This window comes from Haliotis cracherodii, unplaced genomic scaffold, assembly GCF_022045235.1.
Source record: "Haliotis cracherodii isolate W230 unplaced genomic scaffold, xgHalCrac1.p SCAF_6, whole genome shotgun sequence".
Taxonomy (NCBI): Eukaryota; Metazoa; Mollusca; class Gastropoda; order Lepetellida; family Haliotidae; genus Haliotis; species Haliotis cracherodii.
Window position 1 is genome coordinate 64,067,382 of NW_027266319.1, and position 26,884 is coordinate 64,094,265.

At 39.2% G+C, this 26,884-nt stretch overlaps 1 protein-coding gene across 1 annotated transcript; it reads right to left on the reverse strand.

The window, feature by feature from the left end:
* Window positions 1–1,207: 1,207 nt before the first annotated feature.
* LOC139444688 (uncharacterized) lies at window positions 1,208–26,479 on the reverse strand. Its single transcript, XM_071225620.1, has 12 exons — window positions 26,399–26,479; window positions 10,898–11,043; window positions 7,745–7,880; window positions 6,981–7,132; window positions 6,101–6,234; window positions 5,388–5,516; window positions 4,164–4,340; window positions 3,662–3,809; window positions 3,076–3,265; window positions 2,599–2,714; window positions 1,505–1,976; window positions 1,208–1,336 (listed from the first exon to the last, which is right to left on the reverse strand). Exons 1-12 carry the CDS (start codon window positions 26,477–26,479, stop codon window positions 1,208–1,210), a joined length of 2,010 nt encoding a protein of 669 aa, XP_071081721.1.
* Between the last annotated feature and the right edge of the window lie 405 nt (window positions 26,480–26,884).

The window sequence follows — 26,884 nt, forward strand, 5'->3', positions numbered from 1 at the left end:
CATTTGTTCACTCCAGAAACCAGAATACTACACAACACAAATCTCAAAAGCATTATAAGGGTGCGATTTCATGTGAAATTTCTAAAAAATGTCTGGATTCACCACCACCGACGAATATTTTTATTTTCTGTTCAATTCTGGGATAAGTTATTTTTTGACAAAAAACTGTTTTAGGTTAAATAAGTATGAATTTGGTGTACATTTTTTAGAGAAATTATAATGTGACAAACATTTTTAGTGCGATATTGTCAGTTTAGTTGATGTATTGGTTGTTGAATAAATTTATTTCATGTTTCATTTGTGTCTCTCTCTAATATATGTCAGTCCATGTTAAAAGGATGGATGTTCTTTTGACAAGACGAGTGGGGTCACTATGCATGCAGTACGCTAAAGCAAGTGTCTATTATCCCTCTATTGACCAATGAAGTACATATTATTATAACTGTTAACACGGAAGTAGTAAAGAACCAACCACTGCTTGACAATACACTTTTAATACATAACATTCATTTGTAATGAAAACAGATTAAGCTTAAATAGCCCTATGCTAATTGTTTGGCATGAAGACAAGACAATTAATAATGTTTTGACAATGCTAAGCTTCAGTCTACATCTTGCATATTTTACACAAGAATAACTGTCTAACGAATTATGTTTTATTGATAAACATCCATTTTATTTAGAAATGTCAGGATAGCGTTTGGCACCAGATTGTGTTCCCTAGTCTTTCCGTGTTGACATCAGACTGATCGTCTTCACTCGGTAGATCTTCCTCGCTGTCCTCGCTGCTGTTAAGACAACTGCTGGCTTATATCGATATGGGCGAATATGTGTAACGTCATTTAGCGTTTTCATCGACGGTATTGTCAAGTGATGCCAGAAAACGAGATCGTCTGAACATCAATTCTCCACTATGACGTCACGTCACGTGATAACTGTGCTAATTAACTCTCGATAGTTTCCGGAATACGAATACGTTCTAACGTTTTGTGTCAGAAATATTGCTTGGATGACACTTGTTTTAATATGCCCAATAAATTTTTTAATCCCACAATTTTAGTTTACTGTAAATCTCCTATATGTGTATTATATCATATCGGAATGACATCAAACTCTTGTTAACTCTTGTACCAGGTACACACGCAAAGAGTCGTGTATCGAGTACATTCATTACCTTACTGCTTGATCAATACATCATCTAGGATGACTAAAACTTAATCTTTTCATAAGGGTCTTCCTGGGAGATGTTTTCAACATCGTTGTCATCGATGACAGTGTACTCATCCTCTTCCTCATCCTGTAGATGGCACGGGTCAATGGTCATATCGCTTGCACCCTGTAGACTCCAAGGGTCACGGGTCATATCTTCAATAATTTGATGGATATAAGATGCAAAAAGGTGGATACTATCGAGTGTTGCTGCGTTATCATGACGCGCGTTGTCATCTGGAGAAACGATTGCACCCTGTAGACTCACCGGGTCAAGGACCATAGCTCCAGTTACTGGTTGGATGTAAGATGTGATACGACGGCGAGTATCGAGTGTTGCTACGTCACCAAGACGAGCGTTGTCATCTTGAGAAACGCTTGCCCCCTCTTGGCTACACGGGACAAGGGTCATATCTCCAGTTACTGGTTGGATGTATGATGTGACACGACGGCAAGTATCAAGTGTTGCTACGTCACCAAGACGAGCGTTGTCATCTGGAGAAACGCTTGCTCCCTCTCGGCTCCACGAGTCAAGAGTCATATCTCCAGTTGCCCGGTGGATGTTGGATGTGTCATCACTGTGTGTGTCCAGTGTCCCTTCATCTACGCCATGGAAGAGGAGACGTGTGTAACCATCTGGAGATGCACTTGCATCCTGAAGATCCCCTGTAATGGCACCAGCTGAGTCTGGGTTCCTGCTGCATGGCACATCCATCTCACATGAGCTGATCTGATCGTTGTCGTCGTCTGTGCATTGCGACTTGTCCCTTGAAAATCGAATAAATGACAGTTGTTGACTTCAATGCATAATAAAAAAGAATTATTTTCGAATGTTATTACTTCTCAGTGCATTGTAATAAATCATTTAGATATCAAAGTTTTATTTGTCCGCTAAACGAGTCTAAACAGTTTAGTACATGTGTCTATAACATTGCTGTACGGAATCATTATTGATAACCCCACTGCGTGCTCCCTGTAGCGACATATATCAGTACAATGTGAATACGTATTTCTCACTGTGCCCATCGTGTTGGGTGTTGTGACCTGGAAATTTTGTTAGCGACAATATACTGTTTCAGTCACTGCTTCCTCTGAATGGAGATTCCGAGTTAACAATCTCCTGGGGACATCTAGCATCTTTAGATGACAATCATTTATGTGTGTAAAACCTAAGATTAAACTATATTTTTCCAAGTAATTTCTGGAACAAATTCGTTTCTTCAAAACAATGCTAGTTCAAATGGACGGTGCATAATATATGTCTTGAGGGATCAGCTCGATTGTATTAAGAGGTCTGATTAGAAAGGTCTTCAAAATGCCTGTCGTCATTGACACCTCTCTTTGTACAACGCAATATGTTAATCAATTGGTATGTCATGTACCACTTACGATTTTCTTTTCCAGATGCCGAAAGCAGCCAGAAGGAGTACAGTCATTAGGACAAGTCCTAAAGGAAGTAGAACGGCCAGCACATACTGGTCGGTGACCCAACTGTCATGTGGTCTCTGAAATACGCACGTATTGACCTGTAGTAATCTGAACTGATCTAATCAAAGAAAGTGAACGCGAGAACAAAATTGAGTTATGATTTCAATTGTTACTTTAAGAGGCGGCTAAATGGATCTGATGTTCAGGATCCGTGACAAGACTGATTGATGGTCATTGTATCTCAAGTGTGTTGATTGTTGCCCATGTCGTAAATCACTGGATTGTCTGGTCCAGCCTCGACAAGTTCAGATCTATGGCTGGAATACTTCTTAGTGTTGCGTCACACAACAAAGAAACAAACGAATATACGTCCTTACAAAAGGCAATACATTTTGTAATATTTTGTTATATATATGTTAACAAGGCATCGACAACAACCTCTGTTGGCATCGTGTGGTTTATCTTCACCGTCGACTTCTCTTCATGTCGGGGAGGGTACAACGGTAGAGGCAGATATTCATTGAGGACGTCATCACTGTTGGATTCGAAGATCACATTTAATGAAGTACTGTCCAGCAAGGTGCCGTTCTCCAAAACTGAATAGAGTTGTACGTACGTTGTAGTATAACTGAAATTAATGTTCAAAACAAATTTTAGTTAGGATCGTGATATTCATTGCAGGACGGGATACTCGAATACTAAGGCCATTGTAGGTCCTTATTTGGTGTCGTGGTTTCGCAGCATGATCCGGGGGCACTGGCACTGGTGGCACTGGTGGCACTGGTGGCTCAGTCATCTTTGGCATTACAATAAGCTATGCAGAGTTGCATCCCTTTCGAAACCGGGTTCACCCCGATCATGTTTCTAGGTCGGTTTGCACCATACCCGTACTCGTGGGTTTTACCAAAATGGCAAACATCTAAGACCTGCACCTATCACATTAAGCCGCCACACCGTGATATAACTGGAATACTGTTCAAAACGGACCTAAACCCAACTCACTCACTCACTGTTTGTCACTCACTTCCTTTCTGTATGTTTGTTTGTTGTAATCTTGACATCCACTTTTCCTGGAATTTTCCCAAGTTCGGTGATGAGTCTGTGCAAGCCATCAGTCAGGTTACCTTTATTTGTATGATCAATCGCACCCAGAAGCGTGATGTTTATAATGTCTGAATACAAAGAACAAGAGGTTTTAAGAATAAGTTTAAACAAAATTGCAACTTGACAACCAGAAGCCTGTAAATAATTATTGAAAATGCAGTCATTAGCCAATTTGTTAATTGAAATGTGTGAAACGTTATTATTATTAGATAATTCATAAAAGAAAAAAAGGTAATATTTTAAGCAAAAAATAGCGTCACCAATCGCGATGATATCCCCCCTTTTCCATTTTAACTTGGATAGAAGACATCACCAATACGAAATACGTTTACTTTTATTTTAATGGGTTGAGGAGATCAACAATTGTTATATCAGACAATATGACCGACACATATGAAGACATAACACAACATTTCACTTACCAACACTTCGGCTGCATCTTTCCCCGACCCATGCAAAATCACAATTACACTTGAACCGAGTTGCCGTCACGTGGTCCGGTGTACAATTCCCTCTGTTACAGGGGGCGCTGTCACACGTCCCTCCATTGAGACATGGCTTCAGTGCACAGTGGTTGATGATGTTTTCACATCGTCTTCCTGAAAGTATTTGAGGAAGTGTATGGCGAATAACAATTAGCATATAAGAAATGTTATATTTCTTAGTAGGAAATTGTAATATGCAATGTGTTGTTATTTCTGCTAAACATGATTGGCCTGCCTTGGCGGTCACTGTAAATCTCATGAATTCTAATCTTTATGTAAATTTATATTTGAATGTGAGCTGTATTTAGCAGATATTACCACTGTTCGCTATATAAAAAAAATAAATCATGTATGAACTTTCTTGGTACACACCATTTTCGTGAATGTGAATTATGTGATTCTGACGTCTTGTGTACAACCTGTTTTGTAGTAGAAGATGAAAGTCAAGTATTATTGTATTGCCAATGATATGCAGTCGAACGTAATTTACACTTGTAAGACTATACAACTAATTCTAATTCTATATTGGATGCATCAAAATTATGTACATCTGTAAATGCTTACGTCACCTTTTTGTTTGTACAAAGATCTTTGTATCAAAGGATATATTTTGATTCACCTATAAATGTTAGATATATGTAATGTTTTAAGGATCAGTTGGCCTGGAATTCTGAATAAACTGAATCTGAATCTGAACCAGCAATGCTAAATATATTTGACAAATTGCTTTCATATGTATCATATATCTGGATCTGTGTGCGAGCGGGCGCGCGCGTTTGTGTGTGCATGCAAGTGTGTTTGTATGCGTACATGTGTGTACACATATTTTAGAAAATGGGGGTTCACTTAAAGTAACAAGATATGAACGGAATTAATTCAGGGATCAACTTTTAGTAATGCATGATTGATATGTCAACTCGATAACTCGAGTAATTTGGTATGCTTCAAAAAAGATGTAGGGGAAGGTTGGGGGTTGGGGGTTGGGGAGGACGTACCTTGCATCCCCCACCCCATCTTTACCCGCGTATAGAGAGTTTCCGCCGTTGTAGAAACGATGTATTACAGCCATACCAGAGAGGGGAACACGAATTTTACATATTGTAACTAAAGATCGATCGCAATATGGTATTCTATTTGGCCTGTCAGATACAGTCTACTCACCGTTGATCCCCTCCATACAAATGCACTGAAAACTTCCGTGTGTATTTGTACAACCGCCCCCATTTTGACACAAGTTGTTAATTTCTACACATTCATCAATGTCCTGATCGCAATTATCTCCCTTCCAACCTTCATTTTTATGATTGACAGAGATTGAAATTATGCCAAATACATGAGCTCGAATACAAGGAATACAAGCATGCAGTAGGGTTTTCGATGGAGTGAAACCCTGGATACCCCACTGGATGATCACTGTCAGAAGAACGTCTAAACATGCATACATGCATACCCATGATTCATTGATCATGACATTAATCAATCTGGTCGATATCACTTTGAATAAGACCGTCTGGATAACCGGGTTTCACTGTACTTTGCCACAATTTAAAGTGGAAGGATCGTGGTACAACACAAGACGAATTATAGTTTTCTTTTTAAATTTAGTGTTTAGGCAGTAACAAATTCTACAGAACAGAACTTGTATTACTCCCTGGTCGAAATCTCTGGCATGCGAGGTATAAACGACAATAAATACAATGTGAGATGGCGATTTTCTATCACGTGTTTACACACTATACAGAGTTATACAACAACTGATAGTTTGGTACAACTAAAACGTGCTTTGAATTTTAACATGTTTGGTCGTTCTGAATATTCTCTTGGCATATACAGTTGTACACATATAAACATTGACATCAACCTTCTGCACATACCTTTAAAGCACATTTTTGCTCCTGTGTGTTTATTGCACATGTAGTGACTCTGGTCAGTTGTGGCCTTGCAATATGTCTCACACCGAGACCCGTACCAGTCCGGGTCACAGTAGGCACGGACCTCAATCTGTAACCTGAAATTATAATTCACACCAAACATTTCCGTTTGTCATGTTGTTTTATCACTTTGCTTTGAGTATTCTTTCTCATTATTTAAAAAAAACCCACTTAACAGTATAAAATATTCCTTTCGATTTTGGTCCTGCATCATTATTCATCATACACAGTTTTTAAGAACAACAACAAATTGAATATGAAATGGTCGAATTTTGTTCTTAAAATATGCTCTGGTTAAGGTCGAAAGGCGTAAGACAATATTGTTCCACGAGCTGGTTATGGTAATGTGATGTCAGTTGAATCATTCTTCACTGGAGATGGCGACGTGTGCACTTATGCATAGCAGCTCCATATGGATTCACCTGGTGGAGGTAAGGCCTGAATGCAAGCCACTGAGCATTCCATCAAGGTCTCTCAGATGAGACAGAAAGACAAAGTTTGGTGTACCAGCTGCAGCAACTCGATACAAAAAAAATCTGACATGAACGTTTCTTATACACATCATGTTTTGCGGGGAAACAAATTAACCTTTCACCATCAAAATCTTCGTCACTTAGCAGAAAGGATTAAAAACGCAACAGTCAAAGTGACATTTTTGTGGTGCATTCAAAACCCTAATAGTTTGACATTTATGTTGTAATCTCGTCCGTTTTGAAGTGTACATGAATAAACAACACATGAGATTATTTGCACTGCTCAAAGTTTTGTTCTGGCACCCAACCTAACTATTGTATGATCACCGTTATGTCTTAGTCTGACTCACTTTGTCCTTTTCCCCAGTGTGTATGGGGTGTACATGGCTGTCTGTTCTGTAGCAGCGGCCTGGATCTTGATCAGCTTGGAGAGTGTGTCCATTAGGTCGCCACTGGTGTCGTAATCATTGTCAAACACCTGCACCTTTATTTTTATTGAGGACTGGAGAAAAGAACATGCATATACTCTGCTTAGTTTGTTGTTTAACACTACAGACAGCAATATTCCAGCTAAGCTAAAAACATATGCTATTACTTCATGAGGGAGGGTGTTATGTTTAACGCCGCTTTTAACTGTATTCCAGTTATATCACGACGTGTCAGCTGTGGGAGGAAACCCCGAAGTAATGCGGGTCTCAGACATTTACCTCTTCGTTGCCACCCACGAGCACGGGTATGTTGCGGACAAAACTAGACACATAATCGGGGCGAACCGGGATTCGAACCCATAGTCATAGTTTTCTGGCGTACCCAAGGGAGGTAACTCTACACAGCGAATTGCGGCACCTTCGACGACTGGGCCACCCGTGTCTCCATATTACTTAAACATTCACTTGATACATGTATTGTCTTTCTTCTGAATATGTTCAATGACGCTTGCAGACATTGAGCCTAATCTATGACCTGGCATTGCGAGACCTGTGTCTGTTAGTTTTATTATCAACATTCACAGAACAGTTAAGGATTCTTATATGTGGCTTGAAGATTTACAATAAAATCTGACATAAGTGTATTTTACCACTGAGTGCAATTTAAATTTAGGTGATGCTCCTACCGGTACTGCTTTGGGCACAGGTATGATGATAGGATTCGCTGTTCCTAGAATGCTGCTTCCAAAGTGGATCATGTTATGGTTATCTATGTAGTTTGTGGTCCCCACATAAAGAGAGCAAGGCACTGTTTTGTTTGGTCTGGAATAAGAGAGAATTGTTGTCTGATGCTGTCAAACCAACAGGTAACATAACTCTACATTAAAAACAAGTCATTTCCCCCCTCCTACATATTGTAAACCAAAGGCGTAAAATCACTATATTATTTTACTAAATGAAATCAAATGCACTTAAGGATTGATTAATACAGTCTGCACAACGGTTTTTCGATTCATACCTCAATGAACCGACAAATATACACAGTCAATGCGTATAATTAAATTGGACAACGAAAACATACCAGAGTTTAACCAAAAACACTTCTTTATATCAAAGCAGACAAAAATGACGAGATTGATAAACATTCTAGGTGTAGGAATACATACTGTGACGTGACATGAATCAGATGATTGTGTAATTTATGCACATAACTTGACATGCCAAGTCAGTAGCCAATCAACCGAGAGTAGGATCAAATTTTAAACAAAGTTCATAGGACCTGTCAATCAAGACAAGAGGCGAGAAGAACTGCAACAGTCAGACTGGGCGGGAACAAATATGTCCGGGTGAATTAGGCGGCTGTTTTAAATGACATGGTCAGTTACCGCCACACAGTTGGAAAAAATGCTTGCTAGAAATGCAACCCGAAGACATGAAAGTTGTGGGACCGAGGCGAGCGGTGAAAAAAAAGTCGAGCGAGCCTGCACGTTTGCTGTTTCATTCCGTCTCGTCCTTCGGTTTCATAGGGTAGTTTGGACAATGAATATGCATGAATTTCGCTAAAAGCCCTGTGTATTATGATACACATGAGCAGAAAGGGATTTCCCTCGACAGTAATTCCGTAGTAATAAAAGTAGTCCGTTTCAATGGACGTGGCTTAACCTTTTACATTCATTGGAAACTGAATGCATTAACACGTGACCAATTCAGCTAATCAGAATGCGGGAATTTCAATGAACACAAGAAAAATGTAATTATTCAAAAAAAGCCCCAAAATTGTTTCAAGTACAGAAAAACGTGACAAACACTGTCAAGGTGATTCTATTGCTAATAGTGAGTGCGTGAGTGAGTTGGGTTTATAACAGTTATATCGCGGCGTGTCAGTTTAATGTCGGAGGAAAGCCCGAAACGATGCAGGTCTCAAACGTTTGCCACTTCGGTGACACCCACGAGCACGGGTATGGTGCTGACAAACCTAGAAACATAATCGGTGCGAACCGGGATTCGAACCCACAATCATAGGTTTCAGGCGTGCCCAAGGAACGCAACTCTGCATAGTGAATCGCGTCGCCCCCTCTATTACTAATACACGGTGGTACCTCAACATGAGTAAAGAAATACCTAAACTATTTTCACAGAAAAATCAGAAAGACAACATTAAAATAACCTTTGTGTGATGTACTTAACCTGATGTATTGATGGCAACAGGGGTCCTGGTCATTTATTTACACGAGATACGATAGCCTACAAATAGAAACTGTCCCTAAATGAACATGTCTCACTCGTATAGTTTGTTAATAAATATATACTCTTCAAAAAAAGAAACTTGACACTGACTTTCAAAATGTAATATAATGCGATTTTTTTAAAATAGGAAACAGAAACCATAATTGAAACTCTGTTTGAAGATCAATATACATAATGATCAAAACATTAATCGTGTCCCCTAGACAGACACACGTACACGATACAGTTAATGTCACAGGGGTACAGAAAAGGTCAGTATCGGTTGTGCCCATCACGTGCATCAATCACAGCTTGACACCAACGACCCATAGATGCAATCAAGTTGTCAATAACACGCTGTTGGATGTGCTGCCATTCATGCTGAAGTGCATCAAGAAGCGCCGGAAGTGTTTGGGGCGCTGGATTCCTTCTGTGAACTGGATGTTGTTGTGCTGTAAGGAGTCCTGACAAACACGTGCAATATGCGATCGAGCGTGGTCCTGCTGGAACTGTCCGCCATGAACGTTGACATGAGGAAGAACGTAAGTCTCTGTAACGCACACCTGTCAATGCACCTGCCACATGCACGAGAGGCGTCCTACCACCGTGATGAATTCCGGCCCATACCATGACACTCCCGCCGCCAAATGGGACAACCTTGCTGCACACAGTTGGGGGCGTAACGTTCACCCCGACGTCTGTAGAAACGTGCGCGCCCATCAGCACGTGTGAGTAGGAAACGGGACTCGTCAGTAAACAGTACATTTCTCCACCTTGCACGTGCCCATCTAACCCTCTGTTGGCACCAAATCAGACGGTCAGCAAGATGACGTGGGGTCAATACATGACGTCAAACAGGTCTTCGTGCAAAAAAGTCCAGCCTCCCTCAGTCTGTTGCGTATCGTTTGATCTGATATTCTGCGTACGCAGGGATCTGTGTGGTTGTAGACGTGGCTGTGGTAGTGCGGTCTCGGAGGTGTCGCAGCCGGATGTATGGATCTTGTGCTTGGTTTGTCACCCTTGGTCTTCCTGACCTTGGTCTGTCGTTAACTCTGTTGGTGTTGTTGTATCGGGTCCACAGTGCGGAGATTGTCTCTCTGGATACGCCAAAGCTCCTGGCCACTTCTTGCTTGTAATCTCCCATTGGCGTTGTTCTGTTGAGCTGCATTCAGTCTTGGCATTCTGTCACCGCCTCTCCTGCCGTTATAAGGACTGTATGAACAGCCGTTGATGTGGAGTTTTATACCCATTCAGCAGGGGGGCCTGCATGCCTAAATGCAGGATCCTGTGCTGCACGTTTTTTACAGGCGGTTGCGTTTGGATGAAGCTGTAAAATTGATCCACAAACGCTATTTTTATGTGCTTTGCATGCGTTTTCGCGAATTATAGACACATCGACTTCCTGTTTGACTTATTTGGTTCTCATTTAATGGTATTAATTTAGATATTTGGCAAAAAGTGGTTTTACATCCATGTCAAGTTTCTTTTTTTGAAGAGTATATAAAAAGGTACCTACCCATCAATACACAAGATAAACATTGGATCACATTTACCAATACACAAGGTACGAGCTTCACTGTCACAACACTGTCCTCTCATTCCAGGGTACTTACCCATCAATGCACAGGGTAAACTTTGGGTCACATTGATCATTCCACCAAATGGTGAGATCATCGTCACAACTATGCCCGCTGATTACTTTCCCATCTGACCAGTAACTGATGAACTGAATGTCCAGTTTGCCGTCAGTCTTCACATGCTGTTAAGGTATGAATATACGGTTCAGACATTTGTTAATTGAAGAAAGTAATATCATCTTGAATATGATATAATAACGTTGACATGAAGAATGTCGAATGAAGTTCGAATTTCTTTCAGTTGCCTCCAAAGAACTTTACCATTCAAACCACGTACGTAAGTGTTATGTGTATTCTACTATGTCTAGTTTTTTATGCTGTAGGAAATACTTCCATACCCATACATATTTTATTCTCACAGGCACTATGTTTCATACGGTGTTACCTCAGGACACTTCCAAACGAGCTCTTTTAAATGAACTGAGGTGATTTATTATATCCGCTTATATCTGTTAACACCCTTGGTCAATAGGAGGCAAGGTGCCTGGGGTGACCCAAACGTTTCAGGCGGCGAAATACGCTGTGCAACGTTTCGCCCTCATGTCAAAATCTTGTGATCGTGGTTTCGAATCCAATACTCGCCATGATATGTATTCACTTTTGTCAGCACCATATCCGTGCTCATTGGTTTCATTTTAAGTGGTAAACGTCAGAGGCCATCAATTTGGGTGTGTTTCCCACATCAAGCTGATAGTCCTTAAAACAAATTCATGACAATATATTGTTTACTAATCTTTTTGTGACTAATATTCATCGCCATCTCCATCTCGTCTGCAGCTAGGCCTTAAAATACGGAGGCCTTCAGCCACACATCAGGGTGATTCTATTGACAATCACATTGTAAAAACATGTTCATTCCCAGTAAATCTATCGAGGTATCGATTCTACAGTGAACGATCTCAAACTTCTAAACACTGGAGGTCTATTTCCTGAGTCATTCACTCAACTGAGGATAAAAAAATATTATAATATATAACTCGAAAAGTAAATATTTGAAAGCCAGTGTCTTGTGAAGTGAATCATGTTTCATTTGCCGTTAGATGACGATGCATGCACTTAGCTGAAGCAAATACAGTGCGAGGACCTTTTAGGAAAACACTATGGAACAGTCCGAAGCTCTGTGTAGCGACAAGTCAATATCAAAATCGTTTATCGGGAGCAGCACAGGGAGACGGTTGCGGCAGCTATGGAAAGAGTGATTTTCTGAGTGTTGTTTGACTCTACTGTCAGTAACATTCCGGCTATATCACGGCGGCCTGGATGAGACAAACCAGTGATAGATAGCATGAGGAAAACGATCACACAATGATGACCAGGTAACACATTGTATTATCATAAGATCCTCGTTAGTCGCAGCCTAAAAAATGCATTTGTGTGAGACTTGTCCAGAGGATTGGTGGAAACCTCACTGTTTGATTGCTATTCTAGAAGGTGGTGAGTAGGTAAGAAAACGTACAACTTTATGGATACCGACTTCTGGTTTATTGCATTTAGGGACGTTTCTTACACCACTCCAGTTTGATAAGGCTGGAAACCTTATCTCACTAGTCATCAGTATGTATGTGTGTATGGGTGGACCACAGCTGTGCTCAAGTTTACAATTTGACTTTGTGACTCGGAACTCAAATGGGGCATGATCTGATGATCAGATTGACCAGTGTGACAGATTTCCAGGACCAAGACGTTCGATTTAGTTATTTGGCAAGTACTGTACCAGTATTTTTATTGTGGAGTAAACTGTTTTACACACTTAATATACTTGTCTGTTCTTCTTCGCTCAGAGAACCTTTAAACTTCTTGGACAAATTACCTTGTTTTAACTTTGCCAATCCGATTGGAAATTCCGATTCATATGCATAAAGAAACAAATCCGCAAGAAGGTGAGCACAATTGGTGCGCATGGGGATGCCTACTTCTTGCCTAAATGTCTAATCCCAAAACTTTACTGAACGGACTAGTGTACAAGCGTTAAGGAACAAATCTATGTTCACAATTTGCAAACGACCATAAAGAAATTATCACGGAAGGTGAAATGGTCGGCGTATTCTATTGCACATCCGTTCTTCCTCCATAAACTATTCTCAAACTATCAGATGATATATGTACATATCGTACATGGGAAGAATACATTTATGCACATTTTGATTATAAGTATCATGTTCTGTCTTATATCTATAGTTAGAAACGAAAAGGTAATGGTAACGCGGATATTTTTTTCATGTCACCTCAAATGGACAACTAGAAACATTGCACCACACAAATATATTTTTTCAATGTGATATTCTCTTTCAAAAGCTGGTATTTTCATGTCTCAGCCTACCGTGCAAACCAGAACAACCTCATCGGACGATCTGAAGCAGGAACGTCGACGTCACAGACGGATGTAGCCAGAGTATCGGCACGAACAGAATTATACCCCGCATAGCCTAAGTCTGGATGAGCTCGTGGCTGCCCAGGATCGCAACAACATCGTCAACAGCATATGACGAGTCGAGATTTATGCTGCATCGAGAAGATTTATGATGGCCCCATGTCACCATAAAGGTTTAGCCGTAAACAGGTTTGGTAGTGGCAGCGCAGTGATCATCCTGAACCCCATACACAGCAACACCACCGGCCGAGTGAGATAATATTCGCCACCGTGCGATTCGTTCGTCCATGAGCAGGAGGTGACAGACAATACTTCACGCTAAAGGTGAACACGCGAGATAATGAGTTCTCATGACCTGGACATTCGTCTTCATATTGGACACGTGTCCTGTGTGCCTTGTCCTTATTTATAAAGTGTTCTGATGACGAAGGGAATGTTTGTAGCTTCCCACAGAAAATGGTTATGCGTTTCAGCACAACCTAACGCAGAGACTTGCATTGAATTGTGACTCCACTTACGAGGGGTGGCTCTTATATTTCAGTTGCATGTACTAAGTTTATCACGCTAACCGGCTACATTTTAACCAAATACATAAACCAGGCAGCATATTTCTGCAGGTATCAAAGTGACTAGGCATTCTCTGTTGATGAAAACCACACAATTGGCTACAGCGCTGTCACCCAGTCTTTCTCCAGCTGAAAGAATTACCTCTGACAGCCATCCATGCAGATATGGTGTCACCTTTAGAAGATTATTCTCTTCACTGTCAGAGAGCAAGTAAACTCAGCATAGCAACTTTGCTGATATTAATACACAAATGTTTGACCAAAATTTTATTTAAAAAACGGAAACAATAAAACAAATGACAGGCGAAATCGTCCCCCAAACGAAAATATCCGCCACTGAGGAAATTCCCCTCAGTGAGGTTAAAACGGGTTCCCGTTCTTAAACGCGCTGAGCAATTTCTACGTTGGGCCGGCGCCAAGTTTGCCTTCTTCCTCCTCGGATTTTTCAATCGCATTTGGGACAAATAACACAATATTGTGTACAGTGACACCCTTTTTATCAATAATTTATTTCATTTATAAAGTAAACGCATGTTTGATGTACGTTTGTATGTAAGGATGTATGTAGCTTAAACAAACACTAAGGGGGCACGGATGGTCCAGTCGTCTAAGGCGCCGCAATTCGCTGTGCAGAGTTGCGTCCCTTGGGAACGCCAGAAACCTATGATTGTGGGTTCGAATCCCCGATTATGTTTCTAGGTTTGTCAGCACCATGCCCGTGCTGGTGGGTTTCACCGAAGTGGTAAACGTCTGAGACCTGCATCACTTAGGGCTGTCCTCCCATATTAAGCTGACACGCCGCGATATAACTGGAATACTGTTGAAAGCGGCGTTAAACCCAACTCACTCACTCTCTAAACAAACACGATGGAGTTATCCCTCCGCCAGTTGCTGGAAAAATAGGATTTCACCGTTTATGGTACTGAAACAAGATGTTAGTTATTAAAAGCTCGTTGCAGGACATTAATTGTTATTTTAAGGAAACACGGTGTTAAGATTGCTAGGGGAGTTTCATTCACTCAGCAGTGTATGCAATGTTATTGTTAAAGGATTAACTGAAATAGCAACACTTTAGATTGACTGCTTCCTGACGTATCAGTATAGCAGCAAAGCATCTTTCACTAAGGGAAATGTTGATAATATACATGATATGTTTAAGGATTATGAACGACTCACCACGCGTCACAAAGCCAATAAAGTAGGCATTTCTCATGAGAGAGTTGAGAACATTTTGAAGAATGAACAGGGTATGACAAAGGTTTCAGCGCGCTGGGTTCTAATCAGAACCGCTGCAGGTTCATCACCTCTCATGAAAATGGACATCGTCTTGAAGCATTCCCAGTTGATTTTGTTGAGCGGGGTTTGTAAGCAATGATGAGTCTTGGATTGAAGTGACACTTACACTTTCGTTTGTGTGTTTTATTTTGAAAGTATATCGGACCAAATACCTATGTGACAAAACATAAATTAATCACCAAAGTATGTTTTTTTATGGTAATATTCCATCCATATCTCAGTGGGGTGGTAGGAGGACACCATAAATGGTATCAAGACATTGAATCCAGGTTGGGAACTGAACCGAAACTCAGGCGGCGTAATCAACCAGCACTTTACCAACTAGGCATCGCCGAATCCCCATTTTGCGTTAACGAGAAGGAGGACTTGTGATTATCGCCCCTGATTAGTAGAGCACTGTCAACAAAAGCTCCGAGAAAAGTGGAAAAAACATTGATAATTCTAAGTTGAGAAAAGCCAACAAACCCGACAAAACAACACTATGGGAGTTCCAATCGAGATTTGGGACTGTATTATTAGTGTGGATACAAGACATATCGCCTACGCTGATCCCTCCTACATTGTGTTTGCATGGCTTACAGAGTGAGAGTTTACATACTTTTTCAACGACACTGGCGACGGGAACATTGTTTACATGTCGAAAACAGGACATATGCAATGTAGATGCTCCCCCTGGTAATACATTCATACCATCAATGATACATTCACAGGAGATGTAGAACTAAACCCAGGGCCAACAGGTGACGAATTAAATGAATTAAAAACAGCGATCATCGACCAGATTAAGAATACGGAGGATTATTTTCCAAAGATATCAGATCTATTAAAGAGGACATAAAATCCATGAAGGCCTGTATCAGTGAGTTGCTTGAGGTCAGAGGTAGCTCAAACAAAGATGTACAAGAGATAATGAGAATTGACATTGATGCACTAAGTGAAAGAGCAGAGGAAGCAGAAAGTTACTATCGGGGCATAGAAGCTCGATTAGAAGACCAGAAAAGGAGAAGTAGGCAAAACAACATTGTTTTATACGGTATTCCGGAGAAACAAGAAGAAAATGACACTGAAAGCAAAGACAAGGTACTCGAAGTCCTGAATAGTGCCAGACTACATAAAAGTCTACAACCACTAGCTGCAAGAGACATTGAAAGGCACATCGTATCTCTACTAAGAGTCCCAATAAGACAAGGCCAATTGTTGCTAAAATGTGTAACTGGGAGGACAAATGGCAGTCTGTGAAAATGAGGGAGGTCCTCAGAGAGAAAGGAGTTGGTATAGCCAACGACCTGACCAACACACAGAGACAGGAATTACTTAGACTTAGAGCCGAGAATCCAAATACCAGGTATTTAAAATTAGATTAAAATTAAAAGGAAACAAAATTGTTGAGGTGGCTAAGGAGGAGAATATACAGATACAGAACACCTCGCGACCCACACAGGAACGTTGACACTGGTGTTGAACATCAACGACGATATACAACTGGATCACGACGACTGACCAGATCCAACTCCCGCCCGTCCTACAGGGGACATACCCGATAGGAATGGGGCCAGGGTCATGTTAGAGACAGCACCCAAGATTATTTGACTCTTCTTGATGCCATAAAAACAGACACTTGTGATAAATCTGAGGATGTTTGTGAATTTTATATTTTGGAATATTTCCTGTATTTCACAAAAGTTAACAGAAATTGACTTCTTGAACTACATAAAGTCGTTCGACGTAGTTGGAATAACTGAAACATGGACGAACAGTTTTGACCTACTATATGCTTTCCCAGATCATAAAGTTATTACTATGGATGCGGATAAAATATCAAACAGTGGAAGACATTCGGGTGGGATATTAGTATTGATAAAAAGACAGTTCTCCAAATATGTAGAATGGTACAAAATAACAGAAAACACTATTTAGTCTTGATTCTGATTTATTATATTCATGTCTGTATGTCCACCCAGAAGGGTCAACATGGTTTAACAAACTTGGCTTGTATAGCAAAAATGGAATAACAATATTTCAAGATAGACTTATAGACATACTAACTAATCTCCCGAATGTTTATATTTTGTGTGGTGGAGATTTTAATGCTCGTACAGGCACCAAACCCGATTTTGTTGAGGACGTCATAATTGACCGCACTCAAAGTCAAAATCACTCCATGTGGGATTTCCTTCTTGATTATTTTAACGTCCAGCCATTCTCAGCTGACAAAACTGTATATAATTTCGGTAAATGCCTGTTAGATCTATGTTCAGTGTTAAATGTTCATATTATTAACGGACGATGTGGCACAGATTCCCATGTGGGAGATTATACGTTTATATGTGCAAATGACGCAAGTGTAATTGATTATGTTATTGCCTCATCATCGCTTTTCGAGTACACGAGTGATTTTACGATACCGTCACATACTGAATCGGCACATCTTCCGCTCACATTGAAATTACGCTCGCCTCACATGGGCCGACAATTATCCGATGAAAGTAAATGTGATAGGTCGTGTAAGTGTGTATGGGATTATGACAAATAAGAGCTCTTTCGACAAAACTTTTTAACAGATAGTGTCCCAAACTTACTCAATAAATCTGTCGAAAAAGCGTTTAACAATATTGATAGCAGCGTAGAATATCGTAGAAGCGATGTAGTCCGTAATGTAAAATCAGATGTTGTTGTTAATAAATGGTTTGACGCTGATTGTGAGAGATTGAAAAGGGTAAGATGCAAACTTCTAAATAGATTTAGAAAACAGAAGGACACTAATTCGCTCGAGGAGTACAATTGCATTAGAAATAAGTATAATGCTGTGTGTAGACAAATGAGAGATACATTTTATAAACAAGAACAACATTGTTTGGGAAAAAAACCATATATGATTCTAAAAATGCTGGTCTATCCTCAAAAGTGTAAATAAAAAGCATGCATCTAGAAATAATATTACCACCAATGATTGGTACCAACACTTTACAAATCTTTTTTGTCATCCCCCACCATTGAAGACGCAGAGCCTACAGTACCAGATAGATCCGCTCGATATGATACAAACAAAAATGTTACCGAGGATATTCTTGATTCCCCAATAACGAGGGATGAGATTTTAGACAGCATATATAATTTTAAAAGTAACAAGGCAGCTGGTATAAATGATACTATTCCTGAATTCTTTAAACATTCTTCAGATTTACTACTTCCATACTTAGAATTAATATTTAATTTGATATTAGAAAATGGACATTTTCCAAATTCATGGTCGATTGGTATTATCATCGCAATCCATAAACAAGGTGATATAAATAACGTAAATATTTACAGAGGTATTACCCTTTTAAGGATATTCAGTAAGATAGTTACATCTATCGTTAACAAGAGATTAGGGTTCTGGGGTAATGTTCGGAATCGCGAAAAGATCACTAGAGATATTGATGGTGGCTGGACATGCAGGATACATCATTTCCAGTGTATTCAGGCACCTCGTCTTTGTTTCACTCGGTATTTGAAACTTTATATACAAGGCTACGGCCACCAAGCCATTCACAGGTGCATATGTCTATTTACAATGAAGTTGTTTGGCGTTCCCAGTATTTATATACTATCACTGATTACTTGTAAACTGGTCACTGCAAGTGCTTTAATTATTTAAATTTCAATGAACTGGGTTTATTCACATGCTAGTTTTCATAGATTCAAGCTTAGTTAGAATCCTTGTTTATCTGTGAACTGGTCTTCCAACTGACATTTTAGTGATGGATGTAGTTTAATACCTTTGGACTACATGTAACATTGCTGGTTTTACGAGGTGCTTGACTGCCTCAGTAGTTCATGATCAATTACATTTTTTTTGTGTAAACAAATCAGTCACGTTTGCAACAATAGATTAATAAGTTCATAAATTTGGACTGCAATTACCGATTAACAACTTAAGATATAGAGACAGGCAGTTGATATATAACCAAAGTTATGGTCCTTTTCAGACGCTTGACGTTGGAGTAAATGAACCAACTAATTTGAACATTCCCCAGTAATACTATACAATACCTCCATACGTCAAAAAAGGGGTGGTAAAAAGCTATCAAAGTTTTCTTTTATTGAACACAATATTTGCACTGTATTGATGTAAATAATCTAGCCCCCGCCCATGTAACTTAAACATAAGTAAGGATAAGATTTATAGATGAACAACTTCTTTATTACAATTAAGAGCGGCGTTTCGGTGTAGGTTCTAACACCATTATCAAGCAAGTTTACCAACACTGAAACGTCGCTCTTAAATGTTTTAAAGAAGTTGTTCATCCATAAATCTTATCCTTACTTAGTACTGCAACTTCTACATGCCCATCAAAGAAGTAACTTAAACATATATGTGTATGATCTTCATATGCCACTCTCTGTGTCCTGAAAAGCAAATAAAGTTGTGTCTTATGACCTCCATTATCCCTGCTGTCGCTATGATAATGTTCAATTTCAGTCTGCCACACCAAGCGTGAATAAGCGTTATACAAGTGTTGATAAACCACACTGACGCAAGCGTTATATACAAGAGTTGGTGAACCACACTGACGCAAGCGTGAAACAAGTGTTGATAAACCACACTGACGCAATTAAGCAAAAACATATTTGGTGTGGGCAAATACCTGACTTGTAGATATGAAACTTTCTAGTTAATTGTGGATACACTGGGCTACACATACATAACAAAACCCCAATGACAGATGAATTGGTGCCTTGATATGCAACAATCTTGTTTATTTCCAGGCCACCCTGATCGTCTTTTACTTTTACTACATGCATGGCTAGAGGCGACATCAAAGGCGCCGCACAGCATTTATTAGACAACAGACCGAACCACCACCCCACCCTGTCGGTAGGGAATATATAATCGGTGCGCACATAACTGTGTCCAGTCTACCGCGGGGTATGATGCGGTGTCAGTGTCGACTGATTTCGTGATAGTTGTGAAAAAAAATCGTTGTATATCGTATTTTTGTGTTACTAACTATTCCCTTATTTGCCAAAAGAAAACGGATATTACAAACAGTATGTCAGCAAACTGACAGATCCACTGACTGCAACATTCATTATATAAAGTTAACGGTCCTGTTTGTGTGTACTAGACATAACACACGGAAGCATATTATAGTTGATATAGTATATTTTTTCATTAATCTGAACACATGCATATCAACAATATGCAAATTAACAAGTGCAATAAAAATCTTTGTTGCATGTTAATGTTTTTTGTTTTCACTTTGACATAATATATCATAACAGAGTAAGAGAAGGTTTGGGATTCCTCTTGAAAGTACTAAAATAACAACTGTTGTGTACTGAACAGGGAGTTTTTATGATAAAAAACATTGACTATCAATTTCTTCTCTCATTTTCCAGCGTAGTTCACTTCAAATTTCTTATCTTTTCTAAACTGCTAAAAAAACCCGCTAACATGATCACAAGGTAATAGGCCTGTTGGATGTCATCCTGTGAGATCTGTCACATCTGTCACGGATTTGATGCTTTCTACAGGTTCAGCCATTTCCAATTTCCTCCATTTGTTATTGGAAACTTTTAGGCAAATATTTCCTTTCTCCCTTAATCCCATCTTTCATGCACGCAAAATGTCAAACATATTCTTAAATAAAATCTTTATATAATCCATACAATAAATAATGTTTATTAATTAAGATATGGACGGGTGTAGGGAACAGTCCCTTTGAATATTTATGATTTAACACAAATTTATGTACAATTTGACAGGTTTTAATAATATGAATATCACAATTCACCACCACTTGCCAAGTTCACTGAAATGTCAACAGTTGGAAGTTGTTACAGATAAACACGGATTCTAACCAAGTCTGACCTTCTTTTACATAGAATGCATGAGTGACTTCTCTCCATCAGAATAACGAAAAGGGGAAGAAACGGCTAAAAATCCTGAATATATCCTGTATACATGTATTAAGTATTTACTATCAATTTCCTCTAATAATAAAATGTTACCTTTGGCAAGCTCCAATACTCAGTAAGATCATTTGGGCAATTGTAAAAATCCCAACCCCTAATGTAAAACTGTCCACATGGTCACACCCAGTGATTGTTAAGATAACAAATCCTAGCTACAGTCAGACAACATGACAGTCTATATTCATTTCCACTATCCTCCAATAAATAGTGGGTAATGTCAGAATAACACCCTCTGAAAAGATACGTCAAGCCCCCCACTAAACATCCCCTCGTTAACTTTTAAGAACAACAACAATACGTTGGGTGTGGGGAAATGTCCAGTATTGAATATCAAGAGAACTATTTTTGTCGTAACGAGTGGACCTTCTATTAGAAGAAATATATTTTTGTAGACCTTTCAATTCAAGTGTTAATATGCTACTAACGTTTAAATGTATCTAATTTTACCGTTTCAAAAGGTGTTGAATCATGTTACTGTGTCCAACGTATTTAAAACCCAGTCACTCACTCACTCACCCAAAACCCACCCACTCACTCACTCACTCACCCGTCCAAAACCCACTCACTCACTCACTCACCCACTCACCCAAAACAGTCTTGTATTTCGTTCACACTCACTCACTCACTCACTCACCCCAAACCCACCCACTCACTCACTCACTCACCCGTCCAAAACCCACTCACTCACTCACTCACTCACGCGTCCAAAACCCACTCACTCACTCACTTACCCGTCCAAAACCCACTCACCCCAAACCCACCCACTCACTCACTTACTCACTCACCCAAAATTCACCCACTCACTCACTCACTCACTCACGCGTCCAAAACCCACTCACTCACTCACTCACCCACTCACCCAAAACAGTCTTGTATTTCGTCCACATTCACTCACTCACTCACTCACTCACTCAAAACCCACCCACTCACTCACTCACTCACCCGTCCAAAACCCACTCACTCACCCACCCAAAACCCACCCACTCACTCACTCACTCACCCAAAACCCACCCACTCACTCACTCACTCATTCACCCACCCACTAACTCAAAACAGTCTTGTATTTCGTCCACACTCACTCACTCACCCAAAACCCACCCATTCACCCACTCACCCAAAACTCACTCACTCACTCACTCACTCACTCACTCACCCAAACCCACTAACTCACTCACTCACTCACTCACTCACTCAAAACCCACTCACTCACCCACCCAAAACCCACTCACTCACTCACTCACTCACTCACTCATACGTAATCATACGTCATCATGCTGTTTATCAACTCTTTATAACCGGTAACTTTCACACCTGATTTATTTGTCTGAATGGAACGTCTGAAAACAACGGGTTAACCGTTACACAGTAATTCGGGGTGATGTTTTTTGTGCTACAGAATCAAAGTACCGTTGTGCTACATGTATATATAAGATGTTACGATGATGTGTCATTCCTTAATCAGTACGATGTATAGTATAAGTATATACACTTAACACTAGACACATGTTAACGATAATAATGACAGAGAGATGAATAAACGCAGGTCGGGTCAGTATAATTTCATTGCTTAATTATAAGTTGCCATTTTGTAAACAATTTTTGATAAGATGAAAGAAATGATGGTGCAGAAAAAAGACTAGCAATTAACACTATAACCGTGATGCAATCGCGTTATTCAATACAATACACAAAGAACAATATATAGGGCGCCTTTTTACTATTTATTCTATATTTTATATCAATAATTCATTTATGGGTACCAAAGAATGAATTTATATCACAAATATTATTATCATACCATGAAATGTTTATTGATACCGCAAATCGATTTTTAGATATCAACAACAGAATTTATCAAATAATGTACTCTATCATCTAAAAAATCGAATAAGGTATGACATCTATAGCCTTCATTTCCGTGACCTTATGCACATTTTTTAACAGATCGTGTAGATAGGTACAGTATGTTAACATTTACATATATAGTCATATTCAGTCGAGGTGAGGTGAGGTGAAATGGGGTTTAACGTCGCGTCCACGATTATTGCACTTATATAGCGACGTGCATGTACGTGTGTGTGTTTGTGTGGCTGCTTGTATTAGTCCGGACTGATGCCGATTTATAGTGCTAGCTCACTGAGATACCATGCCGCAGTTTAACATGAATACCCCACTCAGACACAGTATACTCCGAGCCGACCAGTCCTTGTTTTAGCCCCTTAATGCCGAGCGCCAGACAGGGTAACAACAAGTACCATCTTTTAACGTCTTTTGGTATGACGCGGCCGGGGTTTGAACCCCGGACCATCCGCTCTCCGGGCGGACGCTTAACCACTAGACCACGGAGGCGGTCCCATATTTAGTCGATGTATCTACATATGTGTAAGGGCAAGCTTCTTCCCTTTATTTAATCAGTTTTCCGCCTGGCTCTGAATGTGGAACACAGGTTTTAGAATTACATATATATCTTGTTATAATTGTATTTTTATGCGATTTGAATATCTATATTTACTATTGTACTTATGTTTTATATTTACATGTCACCATATATTACCATTATCGCTTGTTAAATAAACACAACTGACAAATACTCAAAAGCAAATGTCTAGTAAACTAATAATGTACTTTGAAAATAATATAGTTAATGCCAAAATGATGTATCAGGGATCAAGAAGAACATATATTGACAGTAACGCTGGGAGACTATTCAACTAGCCAGTGAAAACAAAAGTGCTTTAGCTCAATGTTTACCTCTCCTGCCGGCCATTATGCAACGGCCATCTTTACACAACCCCGCGCTCACGTCTACAGGTCTCTTCCTGTGGTACGGTAATTAGTAGAACCCTCTCCCTCAAGTGTATCTTCCATGATATAACCTACTCTCATTAATTAAATGCTGCTCTTTTCCAGCGTCACGGCTATGGAGCTGAGACAAATAGACCCAACCATCATAAAGTAATTAGGGTCCAATAAAAACAATGCCCCGCCAAACCTCATCAACATAATATAGACCCTGATCGGATAACATCAAAAATATTTGTATTGGGCTATAACAAAGCACTTTTTAATAAAGAATAAAAAATAGTAATAAAAAAGCTATCCGATCTTGGCCTAAATCATTTTGCTAATATCGCCAACAATTATTGTGCCAAATATGTAGTTGCATCTGTCAAGAGTTAAATGTATGATATATTTCGTACACAGTGGAGTGAGGATGTGTGTCAGCCACAAGGTGTAAATGGTACAGGAGGAAACAAATTAAGAATGTATTGTAATTTTAAGTATTTACCAAATTGTGAGTTTTATGTTAGTAATTTTATGCCTCGTTCTTATAGACGAGCAATTGCTAGTTTTAGAAGTGGAACAGCCCCTATAAGGATTGAGACGGGACGATACGATTGCACAGTTTTAAATGAGAGATATTGTTTTTCATGTCAGAATATTTTAGAAGATGAATGCCATGTTTTACTTAAATGTCCTTTATACAATGTTGAGAGATCCCAGTTACTTGATCTATGTTTTAACACTTGTCCAAATTTTGATATTTTACCTGATATTGAAAAGCTATGTTTTATACTGTCCAGCCATGATGTTTGCTATGTTGTGGCAAACACCTGCTATGAATTTTAAAGAAAAGAAAAGACATTTTATATCGTTGTTAATCACGTTGTTTATATATATTTTTTTAATATATATCTGTATATATGTGTAAATAGTATATATAGTCTCTCATAGCTCCATGTGGAGTGGCTCAAATTTTAATAAGATGCTGTATTTTATAATGTACATTTATGAGGTGAGACTTAAATAAAAATATGTCTGTCTGTCATAATCACTGAAAGTCGTACTACAGATATTTAATGTCAAATAAAACAAAAAACATTTGAATGGCAATAACATTTAGTAGGATCGTGTATTCTCTTGACACGATCGCAAAACATCATGTAGAAGCCACACCAGTACTCATATTTTCCTACAAAATCACACATCTAAAAATGAGACATCCGCAAGTACAAAAAAATAACATGTGTGTTAGCATTTTTCGTCAGGATATCAAAAATGTCTCTCCTTGTTACCACCACCAAGTTCAGCTTAACATGGGTCCTCCTTTGATCAAAAGTTTGTTCCCCCTCTAATGAGTGTGACACGCGTGGCGGACGGGTTCCACACAAGTGACCAACGGGGTGCACACGGGTTCGGTAACGCGGTGCCCATGCGTGTAAGGGGAATGAACTTCTAGGCAGTAGTGTATATATATTCATATCTAAAGGTTATCAAATATTGGTTAAGATTATTGAATATGCCATCTTATAGGTTCCCGAAAAATTGTTATAATATGATGGTACTCTTTGATAAAAATGGAAAACGAAATTGGGTAACAGACGTAAACGACTTGCTGTTTTCTGTTGGTTATGGCTATGTATGGTGTGAACAAAATATACAGTGTCATTCTTATTTCATTAGATCATAAACACAAAGACTAAAAGATATATATTTACAAAATTGGTCTGTATCTGTATCTGAATCAAACAAATGTATTTATTACAAAATGGCAAAAAATTATTTATATCCCGAACAGTATTGATCTTAGCAAGATTTCGATGTTGTTCACATGATTTATTTATTGAAACTGGACGTTTCATGGGTATTAAAAGAGAAGAACGCATTTGTCAATTGTGCGCCCTAAATGACATTGAAGATGAATACCACTTCCTTCTTATATGCCCATTTTATGCAACATTAAGGGCAAAGTATATACCTGAATAATACCATGTCAATCGCAATTTCTTTAAATTCACATCTCTGTTAAACAACTCTAAGTACTTACTTTTACAAAATGTATCTATGTACATTTATCATGCAATGAGACACAGAAAAAATATTATGTTATAGACTCTACTACTTTGAATGTACAAATCATAAATATACATAGGCCTGTGACCTCCATCAGTACGGAAATAAAGAAATTCAGAAAGAGGACACTTTATCAGTTTAAAGTTAAACCTTGTTAACTCGAACCCGATTATCTCCTTTAAGAAGGTGTCACTTCTGATCACCTAATAGTCTTACATCGGCACCCAGCTTGTCTCGAAAAACGGATAAATCGACATACAAGAACTTCGAGCTAAGGCGGTTCACTGCTTCGATCATTGGAATAAAAACCGTACAAATACACTCTTTGGTAAATAGCTTTCTTGTTTATTTTTTAAACTCCGTGAATGTGAATAATATACAATAAAACGAGTTTTAATTTCAGTGTGCAAGTATGACTTAAGCACTTACCGATATCAACAGCAGCCAGAGTGCAAAAAGCACACACAAACAGTGTGCTGGCCAGCATCTACAAGTAGACATCGTATCCATAAGTCGTCATCAGAGCTGTTCTTGATGGAGGGTTGTCTCACATGTACCGTTCACTGTTCAGTCCACTGATATTTATATCTTAACCCCAAGAGATTACTGGAGACTACTGACGTCCAGTTGTGACGTATATTACACGTGACTAAATCATTACTTAAATTGCACGAGGGTGAATGCGAGTCTGTGTTTAATATTTCCTCGATCTGTGTCATCGAACTTGAGGAAATATTTGTGGTAAATATTCAGTTTCATTATTCACACCAGTCTCGACTACCTCACCAGTGCCGGAAGTACCGTGCAACTTCTCCAGTTCATTCATATTCATGATAAGTCTATTTTGGCAAGTGCAGTGATACCATGTTTAGCAAGTGTCAATACTAATCCATTGGAACATAACATGTTATGTTC